This window comes from Petromyzon marinus, chromosome 23 (assembly GCF_048934315.1).
Source record: "Petromyzon marinus isolate PM22_M1 ecotype Great Lakes invasive population chromosome 23, UKy_Petmar_22M1.pri1.0, whole genome shotgun sequence".
Classification (NCBI taxonomy): domain Eukaryota; kingdom Metazoa; phylum Chordata; class Hyperoartia; order Petromyzontiformes; family Petromyzontidae; genus Petromyzon; species Petromyzon marinus.
In genome coordinates, this window is record NC_133689.1 from 11,290,911 (window position 1) to 11,316,843 (window position 25,933).

General features: G+C 48.5%; 1 protein-coding gene across 1 annotated transcript in view; it reads left to right on the forward strand.

Annotated features, from left to right (window-relative positions):
• LOC116945274 (kinesin-like protein KIF13A) overlaps positions 1-25,933 on the forward strand; it is a 143,933-nt gene that overhangs the window by 87,448 nt on the left and 30,552 nt on the right. Inside the window, exons 27-35 of the mRNA XM_032959657.2 lie at positions 1,330-1,456; positions 4,065-4,120; positions 8,097-8,218; positions 10,329-10,424; positions 11,508-11,588; positions 13,593-13,688; positions 15,839-15,985; positions 16,194-16,271; positions 17,483-17,536. Of these exons, the coding sequence (XP_032815548.2) occupies positions 1,330-1,456; positions 4,065-4,120; positions 8,097-8,218; positions 10,329-10,424; positions 11,508-11,588; positions 13,593-13,688; positions 15,839-15,985; positions 16,194-16,271; positions 17,483-17,536 (857 nt within the window). The remainder of the gene's footprint in view (positions 1-1,329; positions 1,457-4,064; positions 4,121-8,096; positions 8,219-10,328; positions 10,425-11,507; positions 11,589-13,592; positions 13,689-15,838; positions 15,986-16,193; positions 16,272-17,482; positions 17,537-25,933) is intronic.

Sequence of the window (25,933 nt, forward strand, 5' to 3'; positions counted from 1 at the left end):
TTTAGCATTGAAATAACTAGGCGGATTTAAGCATTGAAATAACTGAGTGATTTGCTAGTGACCAGTCAAATCAAACAGGAGAATTTAGCATTGAAATAACTAGGCGGATTTAAGCATTGAAATAACTGAGTGATTTGCTAGTGACCAGTCAAATCAAACAGGAGAATTTAGCATTGAAATAACTAGGCGGATTTAAGCATTGAAATAACTGAGTGATTTGCTAGTGACCAGTCAAATCAAACAGGAGAATTTAGCATTGAAATAACTAGGCGGATTTAAACATTGAAATAACTGAGTGATTTGCTAGTGACCAGTCAAATCAAACGGGAGAATTTAGCATTGAAATAACTAGGCGGATTTAAGCATTGAAATAACTGAGTGATTTGCTAGTGACCAGTCAAATCAAACAGGAGAATTTAGCATTGAAATAACTAGGCGGATTTAAGCATTGAAATAACTGAGTGATTTGCTAGTGACCAGTCAAATCAAACAGGAGAATTTAGCATTGAAATAACTAGGCGGATTTAAGCATTGAAATAACTGAGTGATTTGCTAGTGACCAGTCAAATAAAACAGGAGAATTTAGCATTGAAATAACTAGGCGGATTTAAGCATTGAAATAACTGAGTGATTTGCTAGTGACCAGTCAAATCAAACAGGAGAATTTAGCATTGAAATAACTAGGCGGATTTAAGCATTGAAATAACTGAGTGATTTGCTAGTGACCAGTCAAATCAAACAGGAGAATTTAGCATTGAAATAACTAGGCGGATTTAAGCAAGCATTGTACAGAGGCACATTGACACCTGCCATAATTTATTTGTTGAAAAAATAAAATAATGAACTTGCAAGAGAATGTCGATGTAATTCTCGTCCTTAACTCGTATTATCCGAACACCTCTTAAAACCCGAACGTGTAACCTCTGCAGCTCAATTCATGTCGCACACGCTTCAACCGTTGCAGCCACGTCCACCATCACTGCATCTCACATAACCCCAGTTTTAATTGCCGTAGGTCAAGGATGAAGAAACTATGGCGCTTGATTTACTTTCACACGCCCCGACGGCCACATGAGGCCTACCCCTTCGAAACAGCCAACAGACAATTTGTATCCGGTTCTTGAAATGATTTAACGATTCAGCATGTCGGCATTAGCACCGGTGTTGCCACGCTGCCACGCGATTGTGACCTCGCCCGACATGCCACGCTGCCCTTCGTAGACGATCGCGATCCGCACTTTCCCCAGCAGCCCCTGCGGCATATAAACATGTCGGTGTGTGGGGGGCCGCGGTGTGTCGTCGTGTGTGTGTGTGTGCGTGCGCACGCAGACAAGTCGGAGGTGGAGAAGGAGAGGGAGTCGCGGCTCGTGTCCCAGTGGGTCGGCCTCACGGAGGAGCGCAACGCCGTCCTGGTCCCCGCCCCGGGCAGCGGAGTGCCCGGGGCCCCCGCCGAGGGGTGCGTCACCGCTCGGCCTCGCTCTCTGTCCACCGCCGCACGGCCGGAAACCTGCCGCGCGTTTTGTCACCGGTGGCTCTGGCCCGGCGGCCAGTCTTCGTCGTTCGTCTCGACTCCCGCGCATTCCGCTCGCCTCTTTTCACTGCGCATCTCAATATATAAGCCACCTCTCTCAGCAACCTGCTTTGCGGCTGCCCCCAACGGTGGCTTTGATCTACGGCCGTGATCCCTCGCATCGACCGCGGGGGGATCCGACGGTCCCGCGGGCTGCGTACAGCCCCTGGCTTCATTTGATGCGGCCCGCGGCCGCACAAAATCTACCGCTTTGAAACGATCCGCACCGCGATATTTATCCGTCACGGCAAGGGGTCTCTGCCTGCCCTAATCGAGTACTCAAGGGGGATTTTTTTTCAACCTGGCAAAAATTCTGCGTTTCTAATTTCAACGCTGCACGAGGCCACTGGCAGTGAGTTATTGTGTGGCCTTACTAAAGCCGTTTAAAAATCCTATTCGCCTCTCGGTAATGAAAATGTTCCCCACTCCTGCCTTACATGCACTGACCATGTTCACTGGCTTTGTTTTATAGTCCTTGTTTCTTTGTATACGTGGTACATGTTTGTGTATGTGGGTGAACCCGTCCTGGGTTCAACTAGATTGTATTGTGTGAAAAATCTAGACGGAGTCCCATCCGTGAGCTCCTCCAGCAAGCAACGCTGCATTGGTTGGGTCATGTAGCCCGCATGCCCAGCCACTGCATTTTAAAAACAGATTCTGGCAGGGATAGACTGGGTCTAAATGGGCACGGCATGGGCTAGAGAAGAGATGGACTGATGTGGTACAGTGTCAAGATCGACCTTTGTGGAGGAGGTTCGTGAAGGATGCTGCTGGGGAGTTGGAGGCAATCGCCCTCCAGCAACAACAGAGAGCAGAGGAGCGACACTCACAACAATGAGCAAAGTGCCTGGCGGATAAAATGCAGAAAGTTGGCCCATCGGGGAGCACAGTTGGTGCATCTGCCAGTCATCTCAGTCAGTCAACCCATGGCACCTGGGTCTGTTCCATGACCTGCCAGCAGAGCTTTGACACTTCACATGGGCACCTGGCCTGGCGCAGACGCCGTGGTGACGTCACGGCCAATAACTGAATGGCGGTTGTCATCGTAGTCCAGGGGGTTGCATACACACACGCGCATATTAACTGAACCACCACAACCTAACACGCAACTGAATACACAAACACATTGAGCATCTTGAAATATGTAACCCACGCCAGCTGGGTCTGTTCAGTGACCTCCAGCTGGCCACGTTTTTCCACTGCACATGCGCCTGGCCTGGTGCAAGTACCACGCTGATGGTGGTGAAAGGGGACTCCCATGGTGTTGTTTTTCCTTCGTGAAAGTCAACACTGGCATCCATGAATGAGCGTTCTTCTCCACAGCACTCCTTGCCACGGTGCAGAGCATCCATTTACGTGTGGTTCTGTGAAAAAATATTCCGCAGCGCTAGGAAGACAAAGGCGGCAGGGTTTACGTGGTTACTGTACATTCCACACTGAACCCACTTCGTGGTGTGCCGTGCCGGCCTTCATGGGTGCTGCTACTCGCGGACAGCAGCACTTGCCCCAGCAACCTGTTAAGGCTATACGGGTGATCTCTGTCTTTGTCCAGTGGTGAATTATAGATGTTTATCTACACCCTGCATGAGTTACCCTGAGGACATCTCGCTTCAAATGAAAACTTTGTAACTGTCGGCGTCACCGTGAGCCACAGGGAGACGGTGGGGGGTCAGGCGCATGGTGCTGACCCCTACGCCTGTGTGCGTGTGTGTGTCGTGCCGGGTGGCTAAAGCCTAGCAGGTTGGCACAGTAGGGGGCACAGGTGGTGCATCAGCCAGTCATCTCAGTCAGTCGACCCGTGGCACCTGCTGGGTCTGCCCCGCGACCTCCTGCCGGCGGGCGTTCGACACTTCACGTGGCCTCAAGGTGCACATGGCCTGGCACAAGCGTCGTGGTGATGTCAACGCCACTTAGTGGCGTTTGTTGTTGTCGTGCCAGTCATAGCGAGTGTTCACTGGAAACTTTCGCCCAAAATGATATACAACAATAATAATCATCATCGTTTACCATTCCAGCAACAATCTACTGCTGGACGAAGACCTCTCGGTTGTGCAGGTTGTTTGACCATACTTCACCACGCTGGTCAATGCGGGTTCGTGAAGGGGGAGTGGGTGCCCATGGCCAGCGATGTTAGCCATGGCAGGGAATTGAACTCTGGTCGCTGGGTTGATGGCACAGTGCACACACAACCGTTGCACCACTCAACCACAAACTTGGTGTTTTGGCTATAGGCACTTGTATGCATGCGTCCATATAAATGTATATACCATATACATTTATATGTGTGTATATGCATCTAGCCTGGCACAAGCGCCGTGGTGACGGTTGTTGTGTGTGTATGGCGTGGTGCTGGCCATCCACCCCCTCGTGTGCCATGCCAGAATTCACAGGTGCTCGCCAACAGCACTTGCCACAACAGTCTGTTAAAGGCTACACGGGGGATCTTTGTGTAATTGTGTATGTGCATGTGATTTGTGCCTGTGGTTGTGCACAGGACGCCGGCCCCTGGTATGGAGCAGCATTTTCCGGTGCTCTTCCTGGATCTGAACGGTAAATCTGTGCGCATTGGAGCCTTGTCAGGTGGCCCTGAATGACCCGCTCGGGGGGGCGGATAGTGTTTGGATGGGCCACCACCAAGTTCCCGTTGATCCATAACGGTGGTGGACATTCTCTCGAGCACGTTCCATCCTTTGGCCGCACACTCATTTCTTAATCTCGCCCACCTGCCACTGCCTAACGACGTGCGTTGCTCTCAATCCTACCCACGGGTTAAAATTGTGGCATTTTCAACCGAATATATATTGTCTCCTCTTTCCATCAGTGTGACGTCTAGCATCCATCTCTTCTTAATTCTTTGCGCACATTCGCACCTCCGATCAGCACGGTTGAGTCCCCCCTCTCACATGTCAACGGAGGTCGGCTTTCTTGCTGCCATTCTAATGCCATTCTTAACTTGAAAACATCGGCTGAAGGGCGGAGCATTCCTTCGAGATCGTTATTGCGACCGTTAATACTCCTGATGCCTCTAAAGCTGCAGTGGATTAGGCCTACACTGTATAATCCCCATGGCACTTCATCAGCCAGCATTACAATTAATAAGTTGAATCTGAAACCATTTTAGCCATACAAGGCTATAACACAGCGATCTTTAACTCCAATTAAATGGTTATGGTTTAATTGGCGACAATAAGTAGTATTATGCCTCAGTTTTCATGCATTCAGCAAAAAAAAACTAATTGTAATCTTACAGCCTTAAATATATTGTTGCAATTACACAAATATTCCCATTTCCCAAGCGATCCGTTCTGAATGAACACGAATTCTCGGGGGGAACAAATTGTGCCTCTACCGCTCCTTGCCGTGCGCACGGTGAGAGGTCAAAGAAAGTGTCGCCGTGCTTAAATAAGTTGTGGAAAAAAACCCGGGCGCGTGCATCTATGGCTTCACACTTGCAACGCTCGCCGGTTCCTTGGCATGTTTTTCATTATCGGTAGGGAAGCCGTTGGTGGGAGCTGTGCGGGGCAAGACCTGTTCGCATATTTGCACGTAGTCATTTTTGCCCTGGTTTGCCTTCAAAGTTTGGCTACTTCTTTGATGAAAATCAGTTCCTTTTCAACAGGGTGAGTTTCTAATAGCAACGCAACGTTATACTGAAGTTGAATTCATATTGGATCATGCTGAATGAGAGATATCATGCCCCCCCCCCCCCGCCACTGTTCCAGATGGACAGACAGAGATAAAGAATCGGTGTGTTAAACCTTCGTTGGAAAGCGTCGATGAGTGTTCGGTGATTTATTTCGGTCTTAGTCGAGTCGACGACATCCCGCGGAGTTTTAGTCAAGGCCTCGTCTGTGGACTTTGTGAGATCATTCTCCTCGTCACGCGATTATTCCTTGTCGTCTCGGTCCGCGTCTACGCTCAGTCTCGTCGAATTTGGTACACGTCGTGTTTTGACGAGAAAAAAATGTCTTTGGATACGACGTCTTGCTTGGGATATGACGTCTTGGGATATGACGTCTTGCTTGGGATATGACGTCTTGGGATATGACATCTTGCTTGGGATATGACGTCTTGGGATATGACATCTTGCTTGGGATATGACGTCTTGGGATATGACGTCTTGCTTGGGATACGACGTCTTGGGATATGACGTCTTGCTTGGGATACTTCTCGCTTGGGATACGTCTTGCTTGGGATATGTCTTGCTTGTGATACGACGTCTTGCTTGGGATACGACGTCTTGAGATACGACGTCTTGCTTGTGATACGACGTCTTGCTTGGGACACGACGCGCTTACTAGAGCTTGTATGGGTCGGGATGAGTCGCCGCTTCCCCGCGTCTACCCCGTTTACGACTTGGACAAAGCGCCGCTCCTCAGTCTGCCTGTAGATCTCGTTCAGTGCACAACCCCCTTGCTGTAACGTGTTTTTTGTCATTTTAATTTATGTATGCATTTTAGTATAAGTAGTGTCTAAATTATTTAATACAACCCCATTGATGTATACTATGCCATATAAAATATCATTTCTTATACTCTGGAACAGATTATTTCCTTTCCCTTCATATCTTATGGGAACAATTCGTTTGGTACACGTCACTTCCGGTATGAGTCGTCCTACCTTCTGGAACGAATTCACGACGTATACCGAGGTACCACTGTACTTAATTAATTGTTATTATATTTATTTATTTTATACCTGTCCTATAATTTGCACTCCAATAGTTTTTTGTGTGCTCTTTCTTGTTGAAACTTTCTGACCCGCCCCTACTGGACATGTGTCCAAGGGAGCATATCCATAGCTCATCGTATTCCTCCAGGATAAATGAATAATTGAAGATTCTGATACTTGATGGTTTTCAACCACGCTTAGTCATTGTTGAATACAACAACAACAAAAGCCTTAATTGACAAATGTTTCCGTCAAGGATTTAATGTACAACATTAACATTGATCAGCGGTGAAAGTCCGGTCAGCATTCCATATTCGTTGGGAGTCTCCACATTTCGCAAAGTGATACCAATTTTGTCTTCCGCTGAGAACCAGCGAATGAGCTGAGACGACCCCTGACCCGGGATTGTAACTCATGCCCTCTTGATTGTGAGATGGGTGCTGGGTTTCCATGCCTCCTGGCCAAAACGGTCTCTTACTTTTGTATTTTCTCTCTACTGCTGGGTAACACTGATGGCTACAGTCCATAGAATCGTCTTGCTCCCTCACGTTTCACGTTCACTTTCCATTACTTTCACCAGCCTCAGTGGGTGCTTGCTGTGACAGCACAAGTCAAATGGGGCTGAACACTTCACGCTTTTCGCAACCAATATTGATTCGTAGTAGATTTTTGGATCAGGTCGTGTGAAAAAAGACGTGAGTTGTAAACCCTCCTTAATTAAATTTATTTTCTACCTACGTGACTTCACCGAACGAACCAAAGAGTATGGATCCCTGCAGTCACAAAAACTTCAAATCTAGATTGAACCCTCCTCCACCCAACACAGCCAATTAATAAGGTTAGTAAGTGAACAAACATGCCAATTTACTACTGCTTCAGCAGCAGCACCACCACCACCACATCATTTTAATGTATTATAATGATTTCAGAATATTTATTCAGACTGGAGGAATCCGATGAGCTGTACATATTTTTTTCACTAATGTCCAGTAGAAGCAGGTCAGAATGTTACAACAACGAACAATTTAGATGTATAGGGCGCCCTTAAACAATGGAGGGTTCATAACATACAATATACTTATGCAAGCTGGCCCAAAAATTAATTATGGATCAAATGTGGCTCTTTGCCATTATTATGCTGTTCTGGGTAATGTCTGTGGTTTATTGCTGCGTGTGCTGAGCTGTGTTTGATTAAAACACCTATTATCGGAGTTCCTATCATACATTTTCCTTTCAAAACACGCACCCTAAGTAATCCACAGACCTTCCCATCATCCCCCATTATCCCAGCCTCTGGTAAGAGGATGGTACCTAGAACCATCGGTATATTATTTCTATTATCTGAGCCTTTTGCGTGGATTAGTCACCGGGAAGAGGTCTCTGAACCACTGCGGCCTTCCGGGTCATCTGATGCTTCATGCCAATTCGAGTAAAATTACACACAAGTGCTGAAACATTCAAAGAGGAAGTGACCCAGAATTAGTGGCACATTCTTCCTGGTATTCCTTTTTTTTCTTTCCCCTCTGCAGTTTGCTCCTCGGATAATATGATCCACGCATAGTGGGGACCAGTCACGGAGATAAGAGAAGTTCCGCCGTGTGTGATTTACTACAGCGCATGCTCGTGGGTACTTTCACAAATCTTTCATTCTGCATGCTCGTGGCTAAATGCTGTGCAGGCCATGCATTTGTTGAACCGCGCGTCGTCTGAACACGCGCGCGTCAAGTCAAGAAGCCGTGCGTGCGTTTTAATTTCCGCGCGTGTCAGGCCGCTAGCCCGTTGCGTGTGCTGAGCCCACGCTGTGGAGTGGAGAGGCCCGCGCCGTTGTTAATCGGCGCCTGCGGTTTCGCTGCAGAGGACTTGAGCTGCGGTGAGAACTTTTCGGAGGAGTCGCTGCCGGGCCTCACTGCGTTCCTGCCCGGGGAGTACGGGAGCCAGTTCTATTACCTGCCCATCGTGCGCCACGACGACGATCAGGTGGGAGCTCGGCCTCACCTTGCGCACGGGGCTGAGCGCTCACCTGCTGCCACACGCAATAAACATTCACCGGGTGCGTTCGCGAAGACAAAGGTCTCCCGTGTGGCCTTAACCGGCTGTTGGGGCAAGTGCTGTCAGCGAGTAGCACCCATGAAGGCCGGCGCGACACACGAGGCATTGGGTGGCCAGCGCCAACGCCCGGTAACCTTTGTCTCCCGAGTGGCGATGTTTACACGCCGGACCAGGTGCTCATTTGAGGCTGATTTGTCATTGTGGAGGCCCAGGACTGGTTCAGATAATCGTCACTGATGTTGCCCGTGAGCGGTAATTGACCTCGGGTTGCCGGGTTTGTAGCGGAGCGCGTTAACCGCTTACACTCGCCCTTCCCACACCAGGATGCGTGCACACACACGCACACAAACACACACCCCCCGCTTCGGAGAACATTACTCAACAGAACCCTAAATGCTCCCGACCCAAATGGCACGGCATGCGCGCAATCTCATCATATCTCGAGAGCTAAGCAGCGTCTAACCTGGACAGCGCTTGGACTAGGCGACCGCCAAACATGCATGCCAGGTTGTTATAGGCGCTGGTGGATAAGTGCTCTTTTGTGTGGAGCAGAGAGCAGTGCAGCACAAGTGCACTGCAGCACCTCGCTCCTTCGCACCCGCGTCTGCGCTCCCTGCCTTCGCCAACCCACCCACGCCGACTAGAGCGTGGTGAAGTACGGTCAAATAATCCCCACGACCCGCACGACATGCGGAGGCCACTCGTCCGGCAGTGGATTCATGAAGGGATGCGCACGAACACAGCACCGTGCTGTGCTCGTGCGCTTGCGACGACACTGAAGTGACGAAGGCGGCGAGTCCTTTTCGAATTTCGAAGCGTAGCTTTTTAGACCCAGATCTCGGAGGGGGGCCGTGCCAGGCCGGACAACCTATGCAGGGGCCACTTGCCTGGGCTAAAGTATTGGCCCCAATTACCCTGATCGTGTTCATATATGCACCTGTCTTGCTATGGGTTCCTCAACTTCATGGCTTATCACTGTAAATAGCATCACCTGTACTGGCAGCTGTTAAAAAATACAGTCCAGATTGACTGCCTGGGCAAGTACAGTGGGTGAGTGTGGTCACAAGTCTGAATGTGTGCCTCCACTTGGAGCGTGTGGGGGGTGCGCGTGTGTGTGTGTGCGTGTGTGTGTGTGTGCGTGCGTGTGTGCGCGTGTGTGTGTGTGTGCGCGTGTGTGTGCGTGCGTGTGTGTGTGTGCGTGCGTGTGTGCGCGTGTGTGCGCGTGTGTGCGTGTGTGTGCGCGTGCCTGCAGGTGTTCACCTTGCAGCTTGTGTGCTTTGCTGTCATGATTGTGTTCCTGCTAATGTGTATGCAGTTGTGCCTGTGTCTGTGTGTGTATGTTTGTAGGCACAGTAAGGGGGCATCTGCCAGTCATCTCAGTCAGTCAACCTATGGCACCTGGGTCTGTCCCATGATCTGCTGCCAGCGAGCCTTCGACACTTCACGTGCCTCAAAGTGCACATTGCATGGCACAAGCACCATGGTGGTTGTTGTATGCATGTGTATGGCCTCCTTCTTTGATTGTCGAGTTGTTGAGGTCATTTCGTTGACTTGTCCAGCCGCCGCATGCCCAAGTAGCTTCTGTTTGGCCGGTTCTCGAGAGCTACATGGCATAGACTAGAGAAGCAATAGGCTGATGATGTACGGGAGCATTTAAGGCTTATTGAACTTGTCAGAGGCTGGTGCCAGCAGTGTCAAGATCGGTCTCTGTGGAGGAGCCTCGTGAAGGACGCTGCTGGGAAATTTGAGGCAGTCGCCCTCCAACAACAACGGAGGGCAGAGGAGCAACGCTTATAACAACGAGCGGAGTGCCGGGCGGCGTACACGCAGAAAGTTGACAACTGGGAGCGCAGGTGGTGCATTAACCAGTGATCTTGCTCAGACAACCCACGACACCTGCGGCTGTCCTGTAACCTCCTGCCAGCGAGCGTTCCACACTTTACTTGGCCTGGCACAAGCGCCGTGGTGACATCACTGCCACTTCGTGGCGAATGACACACGTTGTTGTTGTTATTGTTGTTGTGCGTGCGTACAACAGGTGCAGGTGGTGGCATCGTGGGACGCGTCCGTGCACGACTCGCCGCACCTTAACCGCGTCACTCCTCCCAACGAGGTCGTTTACGCCATCATCAAGGTGCGGCCGCAACCGCACTCCCAGCTCTCCCCCTCCCAGCCTTCCCACCGTGTGGCCGTCGCAGTAAAATACAACGTGGACTCGCACGACAGCGCCACGTGTCCCTGTGCAGACCAGCGGGACACGGGCATCCTGGGAATCGGAGACATTTATAATTATCGATACTTAATAGACAGGAAGGGATTGGTCATGCAGAAGACATGACGAGGTCTTGAACCTGGACTTGAATGGAGGCAGAGACTCAGCAGCACAGATGGCTGGGGAAAGGTGTTCCAGACTGGGGACAGTAGGTGGATAGCTCAGTTTGAATAATAATAATAATACCTTGCAAAAATTATGATTTGACGGTAGATGATACAAGCGCCCTGAGTGGTAGAACCATAAGTTATGACCCTACACTGTCACAATAACCATCACAGGCACAGTACTGTGACTGACGGTTTTGGGCTTATCTCATAAAGACCTGTGGTGTCAAGCACTTGGTTAGAGTATAGCCTCAGCAGCGATGCACGTGTCAGCAGCGGTTTCTCGCTTGTGCACGTCTGTGGTGAGAGTTCCAGTGGTGGGTAAAGGCCTCGAGAAGGTTTCAAATTCATGCCGTGATGAGTATTCAACAGCGGGGTTTTCCTCTCGTGCAGGGCTCTTCACCTCAACTCCCATGCGGTTGGATGGAGCGATTGCGCATTTATTTCGAACTTGCTTTGTGTGTTTAGTTTGTTGTCCTTCCCTCGCACCTCCTATTAGCACGGTTGGCTACGTAAGGTGCGAAAGAAGTTCAACATAACGTGGAGTATGAACCAGGCTACCGTAGTTTGATTCCTGAACATGGCTAGCAACAGTGAATTATATCTGTACCAGTCCTGGGCCTTCTCCACCTCCACTAACCGTCACCGAGTAAGCGAGATGAAATTCGGTCGTACAAACCTCTTAAGACCGACAAGGCCTTCATCCAGCTGTAGATCGACAAAAGGCTGTGAATGATTATTATTATTATTATTATGATGGCATGGTTGCTGCATTGAACGCGTGCGTGGTGCTGGCTGAGCTGACGTTTGACGTTGCGATGCTGTCCCTGTTGCGCAGGTGACGGTGCAGATGAGCGCCCCGTCGAGCGTGGAGGTCGTCCTCCGCAAGAGGATCTGCCTCACCGTTGGAGCGAAGCCGGTACGGCTCACACAAAGACAAAGATCCCCCGTGTAGCCTTAACAAGTGCTGTTAACGAGCACCAATGAAGGCCGGCACGGGGACGCACGAAGTGGTTGATGGCCAGCACCACTCCCAGGCACCTTTAGCTCCCCAGCGCTGATGTTTACACACCGCACCAGGTACTCATTTGAGACTGAATCGACCTAGGGGGAAGGCCCAGAACTGGTCCAGATAATCGCCACTGATATTGGCCGTGAGCGGGAATCGAACTCGGTGCACCGGGCTCGTATTGCAGCAAGCTAACCGCTACACTACCGCTCCTCATACGGCTCGCACACACACACGCTGACCCGCGGATACGTGGAGAGAGACGCTACACACACACACACACTTTTGCAGATGCATTTACAGTTTCACAAAGACGAGGTGGATCAGAGGTGTGACTCTAGTCAATTTCCCGTTAAGAAACCGGGTCCTCAAGTACAGTGAGCCCATGGTCACGGCGCGGTTACCAATGACCTCACAAAAATAAGCCCCATCACATTAAATTAGTTTTTTGCAAAAATTCCGATTGTAAGATTAAAAAAATATCAATTTCACTGTCATGCGACGAACATTACTCTCCTGGTGGAATAGTGGTGCCGCCCACTGTGTGGACCACAGGTCATCTGAAGGGCTCTCAGAGGTAGCTCTCTGATATCCACTTGTGTGGGCCATTTTTTTGCATGAAGTGTTGCCCTGCTGTGTGAGAGATCCCACTGGATTATCCATCGCACCTCCGATTAGCACGGCTGGCTGCGTACGGTGCGAAAGAAGTTGCACATTCATACATCATCTTGAGACGTGGCACAATCGGGAAAAGGATATGGTTTAAAATTCACAGGCACAGACTCTCATGCAAATGCATTGACACACGCGTGGGCAGACGTACGTGGACTTATGGATACGCACATGCACGGACACACACGAATGCATGTGCAGAACGACACATGAGCACACACGCGTGCAGACCCACCACGCTCGTCCATGGAAACTCACGTGCACACCTATTTGTACAAACACACATGGACATGTACACACTCGTAGGCCTGCTCAGACGTGCGTGCGTGGGCACGGACTTCTACACATTGGATATGCATGAATAAACATTGACAAAGACAAATGGGTCCCGTATAGCCTCTTAACAGGCTGCTGGGGCAAGTGCTGCTAGTGGGCACCTTTTAAGACCGGTACGGCACACGGAGCGGTGGGTGGGTGGCCACGACCACGCCCAGCCACCTCTGTCTCCCCAGTGCTGATGTTTACACAACATACCAGCTGATAATTTAAGGCCGAGTCGACTAAGAGGAGGCCCAGGACAGTATGGGATTGTCCTCACCAGTGTTGGCCTTGAGCGGTAATTGAACTCGGGTCATGAGGTTTGTAGTGCGCAGTGCCCTAAATAGCACTTTGCTCCCGACTACACATTGACATGCACCCACGCACGCTCATCATCAAAAAAGGAATGGGACGCTCGGAATAAAGGCCCTCTTTTTGAGCCTTGTTGTATCTTGAAAATAATTGCACTGTTGTATTTTTGCCTTCAACTGGCTTCACAGCGATGTTATTTTTGGGTGGTGGTGATTGTAGTGGTGTCTTGTCTTGGTTAGGTTTCGTGGTAATGTGCTGTTCAGTCGAGATGTGTTTGTTTTGTCTTTAAAAAAAATTTCAGTGCATTAGCACATTATTTTATGATGATTTATATGTTTTACTTCGTGAAAAAATATAGTTTTATTGTCTTCAGATATCCCTTGTGTTGCTTATTACTATGTACGTATTGTTTTATTATACTGCTGCATAGAGTTGTGTTGCCGCATTGTTCTCTGCAGCGGTGTTGATTTAATGAATTGTGTAGCTTTATTGCAAAAAGTTGTGTTGCTGTAATTGTGTTGTTTTGCTGCTCTCTTCCATTGGCTCGTGTTGCCGTGTTGCGCCGAGCCGAACTCACGGAGCGCTTGCCGTGCGTTTTCTCCTATCCCGCAGAGCATTGGCCAATACCTCAAGCGCCGCATGTCCTTTAAGGGCTCCGTGCTGCAGGCCAGCGCAGTTACCTACGAGGTGGTCTCCAACATCCCCAAGGCACGTGCAGCCTCCCGCTCCCCACTTTTCCCCCAAGCTCTCCTCTGCTCACTCAAATCACTGCCCCCTTGCGTTCGTTTGAGTAGAGTAAGTCACAGGCCCAGTGACCTCTCGCTCGTGCCACTCCTGGCGGAAAGGCCTCCACTGGAGCGAGCTCTCGAGCGGCCCCCTCTAGAGTGGTACTTTGGTCTGCTCTTCCATTGCTGGCCACACATCTTGGGGAGAGGTGGGAGTCACCCACACTTTACCCCCACCACACGCGGCCTGTCGTTTGGGACTACCTGTGGCGGTTGGCCGTTTGTGTTCTTGGGTGGACGGTGGCGGCAGGGGAGGCTTTTCGAACATTCTTTCAACTCCCGCCCCCCGGCAGAACAAACCGACGGCGACCTCTGAACTCTGATCTCAACCTAATGTGACAAGTATGATTTGTTTCGCTTCGTCAGTGGATGCTACCTGCTCTTACTTGTGGATCACAAGAATGGACGTAAGATCAAATGGAACAAAAGCCTAAAAGTGCGCAAAGAAGCGTGGAGATATGTGTTTTTATTATTATTATTCTGTTGACGGTGTTTGTGGTTTTGTTGGTGGTTGAGGATAACGGGTGAATGTTCCAACACTTCTGGGTTACTACTCTTACCTGTGTAGCGCAGTGACTTCGGAGACGATATTTGTAGAGGCACCTTCTTTTATTAACACACACGATCTCGCCTGCACGCACTCCGTGCTCGCTAGCCTATGACACAACACTAACCGTCTAGCATCGGCGGCGCTGACCAAGACATTTGACAGGCTTACCTATCAGCGCGATGTCGAGCGAAGATGGCAGTGACGATGGCGACGAGACGACAGCGACAACAGCGACGATCCAGTTCCCACAACGGCAGCCTCGAGCTCCCCGCTCTCGGCCCCTTTTATCCTACCAGCGCGGCCTGGCTCTGCCCTGGCCGCGCCTCCCTTCTCGAACCCACCAGCAGGTTCCAGGGGCTTCCAGATGGGGCCCTTTGTGACCCTTGCCCCAGTCCTTCCGCCCTGCCGACACACTGGCGTGTGTACTGTTTGTCCACCGCAGTTGCGGCTGCTGGTCACCAGCCGGCGCTATTACACTACACCTGTGCTAGAGCACGGATAATGGAATGATGTTCGCAATTCAACCACTGTAGCACCCGTGGCCAACTGGCCTCTCTTGAGCAGCATGCGGCTCTTTAATCCACCACATGCGGCTCTGTCGAAGGGGCCTAACGTAGAACGGGCTATCACAGTAGTAGCAAAGAATGATGAATGTCTCCTGTGCTGTGCCTGAAACTGTCAATATAGATACACTTATACATATATACACTTGGCCCTTGACAGAACTCATTGGTACTTTTCGTCTGTTACAGGTTGTCCACTAGTTTCAGGCCATGTCAAATCCACAGATAAGGGCGGATTATTGGATGTATTTGCAGTTAACTTTAGGCGACTCTTCTTATCGATGCAACAGTACTGACAACTGGAAGAGTGTACGGGCGGATAACAGGGCGATCGGTATCACAGCACGATTCGATAGGAACGATGGGCACTGAAAGGGGGTGACCCGAGATCAAAGTCTTAACGTGCACAGTACTGATGTTTGTGTTCCTGGTGCTGGAGTGTGGGGAGCGGTAGTGTAGTAGCGGTGAGCACGCTGCGCTCCAAACCCGGCAACCCGAGTTCGATTCCCACTCACGGTTAACAACAGTGGCGATTATCTGAACCGGTCCTGGGTCTCCCCTAGGTCGACTCAACCTCAGATGAGTACCTGGTGCAGTGTGTAAACATCGCCACAGGGGAGACAAAGGCGACCGGGCGTGGTGCTGGCCACACACCCCCTCGTGTGCTGTCCCGGCCTTCATAGTTGCTGCTCGTTAACGGCACTTGCCCCGGCAATCTGTTCAGGCCACACGGGGGATCTTTGTCATTTTATTTGGTGGTGGTGTAGGTGTTGTTTATGTTTAAGTGGTTGGTATTCACGGTGTTGACGGTGTTGCCGTTAATGCTGCCCGTGACGGTGTTGGTAATGTTTACATTGTTGAATGTGTTGATTGTGTGTTAATGCCATGCATCGATTGGTTCCGCTTTATGCTGATCGTGTTCATTCTGCTGCTGCCGCCACCGCTGCTGCTGCTGCGTAGGCGTCGGAGCAGTGGGAGGACGGCGCGGCGCTCGCTCTCCTGGCCGCGCGGGGCGAGGGCGGCGAGGACGGAGAGAGCTACATGGACAAGTACACGCGGCGCATCCTGGCGCTCGGAAACCTGCTCAACATGGAGCGGCTGAGACAGGCGCGCGGCGCACCGCTCACTCGCACGCCGCGCCGCAACGCGCGGCCACCGGCGGCGCCGACAGCGACGGGGCGTCGCTCGAAGCGGGCCGACGCGCGGTGTTGAGCAGTCGTGGGCGAGGACGGGTGCTTGCCGAGAGCGTTGGAGCTCAGCGGTGAGCGCTGATGACGATGTCGTCGTGCGGGTGCACGTGTGTGTTCGTGTGTAGGAGGTGGCTCTGATGGAGTGTCTGACAGCCAAGGGGAAGCACGTTCGCAAGAGCTGCAGTACCCCGAACGTGCACGCGGTAACTCGCACGCACAGAGTACTCGCACACTTACACACCCACGTATACACACTTGTGCAAAGACAAAAGATCCCCGGTATAGCCTTACCAGACTGTTTGGGCAAGGGTTTGTTAGCGAGTAGCACCTATGAGGACCGGCACGGCATATGATCGGGTTGGTGGGTCAGCACCTCGCCCGGTCGCCTTTGCCTCCCGAGAGGCGATGTTTACACACCGCACCAGGTACTCATTTGAGACTGAATCGACCTAGGGGGAAGGCCCAGAACTGGTCCAGATAATCGTCACTGATGTTGGCCGTGAGTGGGAGCCAAACTCGGGTCACCGGGTTCGTAGCGCATTGCACTAACACACGACAATTCCGCTACAGACACACAAACACAGGTACACCATTTTTTTTTTCATTCTGCTGGATGAAGATCACCTGTGGGGTCCGTGAGGGTTACTTTTCAACGCTTCTCCACACCGGTCATTGCGGCTTGGCAAAGGCAGGAAGCAAGGATGACGGTGGGAGCATAGTACAGTTCAGCAATGGATTTTGCAGCACTGCCCTCGGCTGCCCACGAAGTAGCCCTGGGATAGCAGCAGCAGCAGCCTGTGATATTAATCCAATTTTATGCCCAGTGGTTGTCCTTGCAAACACGATCCAGGCTCAAGCCTGCTTAGCTTCGGAGATGGGTGCTTTCCATGTGATATGGTCAAAGGTAAAGGGCTCTATCCAGGCCTGGCTGCAACCCCTCGCGGATGTGGGGGGCGGGCAGGATAGCTGTTAAGAGGGGGCCATAGCAGTGATTCACCACTAAGGAAAGTGAACTTGAAGGACATTTTGTGGTGCAGTGCAGCACCACCATCCTAGCATCGTCCATGGTTATTGTTCAGTAAATGTCTATGCTAAATCTCAACGAAGTGGCTTATCACGTGGAAATGTATACCGGCCAAATACTCTAAATGCACGTTTCTAAATGTGGAGGGAAAAACCAGAGGACGGGGAGAACACGCAAACTCAAAATATGTCGGGGTCGGGATCGAACCTACCACCTCTTGTATATCAGGGGAGGTATTTAACATCTCACCACCATGGCACCCCATGCCCCCCTACTTCAGATCCCAGTAGTACGGGGGGAATGTACGTGCACATGCAGCTATATACACAGACACAATAGAATAGGAACAATCATGCTTCACCATCGCATTCCGTGTGTGCGTGCGTTCAGCTCTCTGGGAGCCGTCTGGACCTGAGCAGTGGCTACGAGGATGAAGACAGTAAGGTGAGAGCCACCCCCTCGTGAATCACGTCGTCGACAGGGGCATAAACCATCATCACGGGAACTCCAGTCATCCTCCGTTGGCCACCGCTGCTACAGTGGTTGAATTACGTTTGTCATTCTAATATGCGTGCTCTAGCACAGGTAAGAGTCATAACCCAGAAGTGGCGGAACAGTCACCGGTTATTCTTATCACCGGTTATCCTTAACAATAACACATGCACCGTCAACAGAATAATAAGCTTTTGTTCCATGTTATCCAATGTCCAAGGCAGCAGCAGTGGCTTCTGGATGGCCATCGAACAAAGACGGTCACGGCATCGCCCGCTTTCAGATGCGCTTCTGCGGCCGCCTGGAATGCTCTTCCTTCCGATATTAGGAAGCCACTGGAGTTGTGCACTTTTAAATCTAGACCGAAAACTCATTTCTTTGGGACTTCTTTTTGTGTTCAGTTTGCTGTCCTTCCCCCGCACCTCCGATTGGCACGGTTGGCTACGTACGGTGTGAAAGAAGTTCCACTTGCATACATAGAGTGCTTCACCAGGGCATCTTCCCGAAGAATCCGAGGATTCTGTCTGCTTCATATGAATAAAATTACGGTCAATTTTGAATCTTCTGGGGTAGTGATACGGAGGCATGGCCCAGATCAAACAGAACACGGATAGTTTAACACATAGGCTTTTGCGACCAATATTATTCATAATAAAGGTTTTTGGGTTAGATCGCGTTATTTATAAATGTGTCGTAACCCTCCACCACCCGACACGGCCAATCAGCAAAAAAAAAGTGTCACGTTGACAAAAGACAAATAATTCACTACTTTAGCCCACCGGTGTTGAAGAGTGAATCCACAACATTTACAGTTTGAGTATGACGTTTCGCTGGTAATTACATCCAGCATCATCGGGCAATTCGCCAGCATGGTAAAGCCCTTGCTTGCTCCCGGTCTTAAATAGAGCAGCAGGGTGACGTCATCATTTAACTCATTTCAGGTGCAGTGATTTGAGGTGGAGGGGGAGGGAGTATTGTAATTATGTAATCGATTAGTAATCAGTCAATGGTTATGATTAGTAATGAGTTGTAGATTAGTAATTAGTTGTAATGTGTGTTAGTGATTATATGCTATGTTAGTAATCCGTTAATTAGTATATGTTTCCCCTATAAGGAATTGTAATATGTATTATTTAATAATACGCTTCCAGGCCGCCCTAAGCCTGTAGCTGTCAGAGCGATTAAAGTTATTTTTTTTTATTCCTCTCAATTTCAATGGATTCTCTAATTAGTCTTTGGATGTAATTACCAGCGAAACGTCGTACTCAAACTGTAAATGTTGTGGATTCACTCTTCAACACACCGGTGGGCTAAAGTAGTGAACTAATTGTCTTTTGTCTTTTTGCTGATTGGCCATGTCGGGTGGTGGAGGGTTACGACACATTTATAAATAACGCGATCTAACCCAAAAACTTTTATCATGAAAAAACACGGATAACACAAAACACAGTCATGAATTGGAATATATTTATGGTTTACTTTGGTAGAACGGGGTGAAAATGTAAAACCTGATCGTTCTTCTACACCGTTTTTTTTACGTAAATCAAGTTAAGTTATGTACATTAAGTTATTGCACATTGAGGACATAATTCAACAACCTCGCGTTGTTCTTGACTTTGCAGATGTTTGTGGTCGAGTGGGCGCTGGGTCGCTGACTCCCGACGAGTGAGCAGCCGATCGTTCTTGACCAACGTTTGTCAAAATTAGTCCTTGCTTCGTGCGCGTGGTGAATCCCTAACCCAAATAATCTGCCCATGGATCATCGAGCGTGAAATGCACTGAGTTTAGTGTGGGGCAATTAAGAAAACAATCACACCGATGACTGGTTACCGGTTTGCCGCACACGTGTGAATGTCGAGAGCAATAAACATAACTTGTTCTAACTTTTTAACTGAGCAACGAAGGCAGCTGGTGTTGTGTAACGGTTAGCACGCTAAACTTGCGATCTGTTGGTCGCCGGTTCAATTCCGCCTTTTGCCGGCGCAGCAGTTGAATCGATGGGTACGCTTCTTACGCCACAGTTGGGCCAGCAGGTCGCGCATGTGGGGTTAAACTGTGGGGTACGCCCACCTCTGGTCAGTGTGAAAGAGTAGGCAAAAAACAGTGACCTCCAGAGCTCCATCTAGAGGGAGGAGACCCTTCCGCCAGCAGTGGCGTGAGTGAGTAAATTGCAGGGCTGCGCCGTTACACTTTGCTCAAGGTGGACGCCGCCGTGCGGTTAGCACGCTCGCGCGTGCCAATCGATGCGTTTCGTACTAAAATTCTGCTAATCTAATTTATTCATAATAAAGGTTTTTGGGTTAGATCGCGTTTATTTATAAATGTGTTGTAACCCTCCACCACCCGACACGGCCAATCAGCAAAAAAAGTGTCACGTTGACAAAAGACACAAATAATTCACTACTTTAGCCCACCGGTGTGTTGAAGAGTGAATCCACATTTACAGTTTTTTCAACACACCGGTGGGCTAAAGTAGTGAATTATTTGTCTTTTGTCAACGTGACACTTTTTTTGCTGATTGGCCGTGTCGGGTGGTGGAGGGTTACAACACATTTATAAATAAACGCGATCTAACCCAAAAAACCTTTATTATGAATAATATTGGTCGCGAAAGCCTACGTGTTAAACTAATCTAATTTATGTTTGTAGAGCTCTTTCACTCGCGGCACCTGACGGAGCTTATGTAGCGGTGACCTGAATGGAATGATCTAGATGGCAGGGGCGTATGCGGATTGTGCATACGCCCCTGCCTATGACAGCCATAGATGGTACTGAGGGGCGACAGGGTACTGAAAGCGATTCCTGGTCCCTGACTTTTGCGGACTTTCTGAACAAAGACACCGATTTATCGTCACTCAACAACCCTGGTTTAACATTTAAATTAGCGTTGGGGATTCTGTTAGGTTAAACACTTGTGTTAATTGTGTGGAACTTTCGATTAATTATAAGGTCAGAAATAAAAATGTGGAACTATTAATATTTTTATATTACCAGGTAAAACCCACTGAGCTTTATTGCTCTTTTTCAGAAGCTACCTGCGACCATTGATAGCTCAACTAAGTGGCTGATCATGTGGAAATTTACGGCAGCCACATTCTCAAAATGCACGTTGATTCTAAATGTGGAAGGAAAAACCGGAGAAAAATCCACGCGACCACGGGGAGAGAGACACGCAAACTCCAAATATACAGCAGGCATCAGGGTCGGGATCGAACTCACGACCTCCTGCGTAACCAGGCGAGGGAGGTAACATCTCGCCACCGTGGTGCCCCTTTATGCCAAAATAACTTTGGCATAAATATTATGTGTATCTTTCGATTTAAAGCTTTCGTGACTGCAGGGATTCATCTTCTTGGTTCTTTCGGTAAAGTCACGTAGAATTGAAATAAAATAATGAAAATAAAACATAATAAAATAAAAATTCTCACGACGTTTCGGCCACAACACAAGTAGCCTTCCTCAGGTGAAGAGACAGAACTGTCGGGAAGACAGCGCTTCAGTGAACACAGCCAAGCGTTGGCCACGTCTTTTAAGCTGGGTGGGAGGAGCAGAGCGCCTTGACCAAGGAGTTTACTTATCAACAGAATAATTTAGCATTGAAGTAGCTGTGTTAATGTGTTGGATTAGCATGATGTTAAAGTCAGAAATTAGCATGTAACTGGGGGATTAGCATGATGTTAGTGTGAGGGATTAGCATGTAACTATGTCGGAAAAAAGTGGCGGTTTCTTTTTTCTTTGCAACGTTAGCACCACGGAAAGCGACGAGCTTTGTTAAGACGGACGAGTCCATCTATCCTTGGAACGGAGGAGGGGGGAGAGAAGAAACAGCAACGATGCGCTGCTCTGTCCTGTGTTGCGTTACTACTATGCTACAAACTAGACTACTATACGTTAAAATATTGTGCCTTCCAATCTAAACTACATTGTATAATATCGTATACACAGCCCAATGTAAGCTCTAACATTATGCATTATATTGATATGCCTCAAACTAAACTTTTTTTGTAAATTACACGACTATACACCTTAATATACACTGCCATAGACAAACCCCAACCTTGAATTATACAATGCGTTACTATACACTACCCTATACTTTAGACTATAAAATATTAGACTTGTAATATTACATTATGTATTATTCTACCAACCCTACTGTGTACCACACTGCTGTATCTTCACTATACAATTACGATACTATATATTGCCTTATGAATTATGTTAAACATTACACTGTTATATTATTGTATTATTATACAACATTCTATAAACCATACCATTGACCGTCGTGTGAAAGGTACTAAGAGGCAGTGCCAGCAAATGGACTGCGGTCTGAAAGTCACCGTAAAATAACAATCAATCAAGAATAGAAATGGTTTATAACGTCTTTCCAATGGTTACTGAGCCAGAATCCATCTTCTCGGTTGAAATTGTCTCTGTGTTTGTATATGTATATGTGGATGGCCTCATGAACGAATCTCTAATGGTAGCCGGATGGCTTGCAGAGAACCTCCGTCTTGGAGAAGTCAATGTCATGTGAGCCCACTGAATTATAACAGTGATCTGCCACGGCTGAGGTGTTCGTCCTACCGTGTTTCAAGTCTGCTTTATGTTCTCGGATGCGGTCCGAGATATGTCGTTTGGTTCTCCAATATAGCTGCTACCACAGAGGCAACTTAGTTTGTAGACGCCCGGGTACTGTATGTCTGGAACCACATCTTTTACCAACGAAACCAGATCACGGATTTTATGTACTGTGTAGAATCGGACCTGGATCTTGTGTTTATTCAGGATTTTGGAGATCTTTTTTGTGACCCCCGTAATGTAGGGTAAGGTGATAGATTTGAATGGCTCCTCAAGAGGATCCTTTTTCATGGTTGGAGTGATGGCTTTGCGGATTGTCGGAGTAACCATTAGCCTTGAGAGCTTGGTGTACGTGCTTGAGTTCACTGGTAATGTGTTCCTGGTCGGAGATGCATTGGGCTCTATGGTATAGAGTCTTGATGAGGGAATTCTTCTGGGATGGATGGTGGTGGGAATCCGGTTTTAAGTAAGCATCCGTATGGGTAGCTTTCCTGTAGACAGAGTGGCTCATTGAACCATCAGGTCTCCTTTTAATTAGGACATCCAAAAAAGCTAGCTTGCCATCTTTTTCTACTTCTATGGTAAATCTGATGGCTCGGTGTATGGAATTAATGTGGTCGAGGAATTTGTCTAGAGCGGACGGCCATGTGACCAGATGACAAAAGTGTCATCCACGTACCTCTTCCATCAGGTCGGGTGTAGAGTGGCAGTCTGGATGGCATCAGTCTCAAATTTTTCCATGAAAACGTTGGCTACAACCGGAGATGGGGGGGGGGGCATTGGGGTGCCCTCAGTTTGTTTGTAGAAAGTCCCATTCCAGGTGAAGTATGTGTTGGTTAAGCAGTGTCTCACCAGGGGGGGTACATCAGTATGCAGTCCTTGATGAACCAAGTCTTCAATGTCTCTTCACCTGAGGAAGGCTACTTGTGTTGTGGTTGAAACATCGTGAGAATTTTTATTTTATGTTTTATTTTTATTATTTTATTTCAATTCTACTTGACTTTACCGAAAGAACTAAGAAGATTATGTGTATCGTTTAGGATAGCGAGAATTCGAGGATTAGCGTTAGGTTTAGGTTAAGATTTTTGTTGAGCACGAGTGTTTGGTTTAACGTTCGTGTTAATGATTTAGTAAGCATAGCGACGAGGCCAACATGAGCATTATTAATTAGCTTAGATCGTTGTTGGGGGAGTGGTGGCGCGGTGGTCAGTGCACTTCATGATGAACTGAGCGACATTAGTTTATTTCCCAGCTATCAGACTTGGTGAAGTATGGTCAAACAACCCCCCCACGACTGACACGATGTGGGGAGTGCCTCATCCAGCAGTGGATTGACAGAAGGGTCTATAGGAATACGGTTAGGCATAACATAAAGATCAGGACATGAATCCACGTTGGGATTATGTTTTAGCGCAAGAAGTAAGTGTTAGGGTTTAACATTGCGAATTTTTGCCGTGAGCCGAATGCTCAAGTTAACATTGCAGCTATCGTTCGGGAACTGTGGGTAGCGAACGCGTCAAGGTGTGCCTTGGCGGTTGATGTCTGTGACGGTGTTGAGAGCGAGATGGGTCTCCTCCCGTGGATTAGTGTGTGCGCGGGTTGTGAGGCACCACTTGCGGATGGAGAGAAACATCTCTAGGTCAACGTGTGATCAATGCGCATCTGTGATGGACTAGACCCACATCGGCCCGACGTGGCCTGCGTCGCTCATTCTCGGAACTCGTGAATGTGAAGTAGCGTCTGCGATTTGGCATTCTGACGGGAAGTGAAAAACGTTTAAAAAAAATCATTACTAATCAGCACGGCGTGGCTTTCCATGTCGGGTCAAGTTGAGCATCATTCATGAACGTCTGCGTCCAGTCGTAGCTTCACGCTCGGTGATGACAGCTCAATCTGGGCGGTTGTTTTTACTCAACTCAGTCTCATTTTACAGTCTAACAATTCTGCCGCACTTTAATACACAGGTTAGAAATTCTTCTGCGTTTAAACTCATTACTTATAATAATATGCATTGCAAGTGTTGCATTTTAGTGCCAGTCATATCCACATTGTGTTATTGTTGTCGCATCATGGTTCACATAAATGTGGTTTAGTCCGCAGGGAATCAAAGGGGGGCGCCGCCAGTTATGAATGTTAATTCCCTCACCTGGTATGCAGGAGGTCGTGGGTTCGATCCCGACCCTTGACGCCTGTATATTTGGAGTTTGCATGTTCTCCCTGTGGTCGTGTGGATTTTTCTCCAGGGTCTTCCGTTTTTTTCCCTCGACGTTTGGAATCAACGTGGCGTTTGGAGTGTTCGGCTGCTCTAAACTTCCACACGATGAGCCACTTCGTTGAGCTATCATTCGTATAGCCAGATCGCTCCTGAAAAAAAGCTATACAGCTCAGTGGGTCTTACCTGGGTGAAATTAAAGACAGTTGAGTTCATAGTTTAGTTGAAAGTATTTCAGGGACAGATGCCTGCAGATGATAGCACGTGATTACTTCTACCTCACCTCAGTAGGCCTCCTCTACTCCAAACAAGATGGCGAGCGTTTACATACCCTGATAAGTGGTTTTAATTACTTAACACAGTGACTCATAGTAAAGGGGTCGCTGGGATTACAGTGTAGTGCACAAACCACTGCACGTCGCTTCTCCGCCCCTGATAGCATGATGAGTGAAATACTTGGCAAAAATATTCGTGAAATTTTAAATAAATTAAGCATTCAATAAAAGGTTATATTTGCGCATGAATTGCGGTAGCGGGTGCTTGTTCGCGGATACGTCTTTATATTTTGTATGACTTTGAACGTTTCTTGCGACGCTTGCAAGGCTCCCGCCAACAGCGCAGTCCCCGTGCAGTCTGTGAGACGAAAGAGGTCCCTGTGTGTGCGTAAACGTCTGGACAGGATCTGACTATACAGAGGCCCAGAGTGACTCCAGCTCATTGTGCAGTGTCTCTGCAAAGGGCTTTGCGTCCCAGCTAAACGAGTCCTACTTGCCGTTCTGTTACACTGAAAAACACGGACGCATCACTAATGCGTGCCATGGCCAAATGTCAAAGCTGCTATCGGTCAAAGTAATGGGTAATTACATGACATTAATAATTCACTTCGGCTTGTCTTATGGTGGTTGAAGCTCCACGTTGCTCACTCCATTACATGAAGATCGGTTGGGAAATGTCCCTTACAGATTAAATGAATGAAAAAACAATCCACTCTCCGTGTGTAATAGTCCGTGTGTGTTCCTCTCTCCGTGTCTCAGCGTAAATCAAGGCACGCATCATCTCTCCATGCTCCTTTGTGCACTCGTCAGCTTTTTAATTTTATTTTCTCATTGTACGTGCTCTGAAGAAGGCCCAATACCCGGAACATCACCTGTTGTTATGCCTTTTCCTCTTTTGGCCACAGTGCTGTTTAACACGTGGGCTTTCACGACAAATCTTCATCATAAAGGTTTTTGGTATTCTTGGTTCTTTCGGTAAAGCCATGTTGAAGGGAAACAAGCCATCTGGCTACCATGAGAGATTCGTTCATGAGGTTATCCACATATACAAACACAGAGACAATTTCAACCGAGAAGATGGATTCTGGCTTAGCAATCATTGGAAGGATTTGATAAACCATTTCTGGTCTTAATTGATTGTTCACGCTTACGGTGGCTTTCAGACAGCATACATTAATTTTTCGTCTCCCCCCTCTTCTTTTCCGAACATAGATGGACTCGTCCATCTAAACAAACTGTCAAATCGCTATCCGTGGCGCTAACGTTTAAAAATAAATA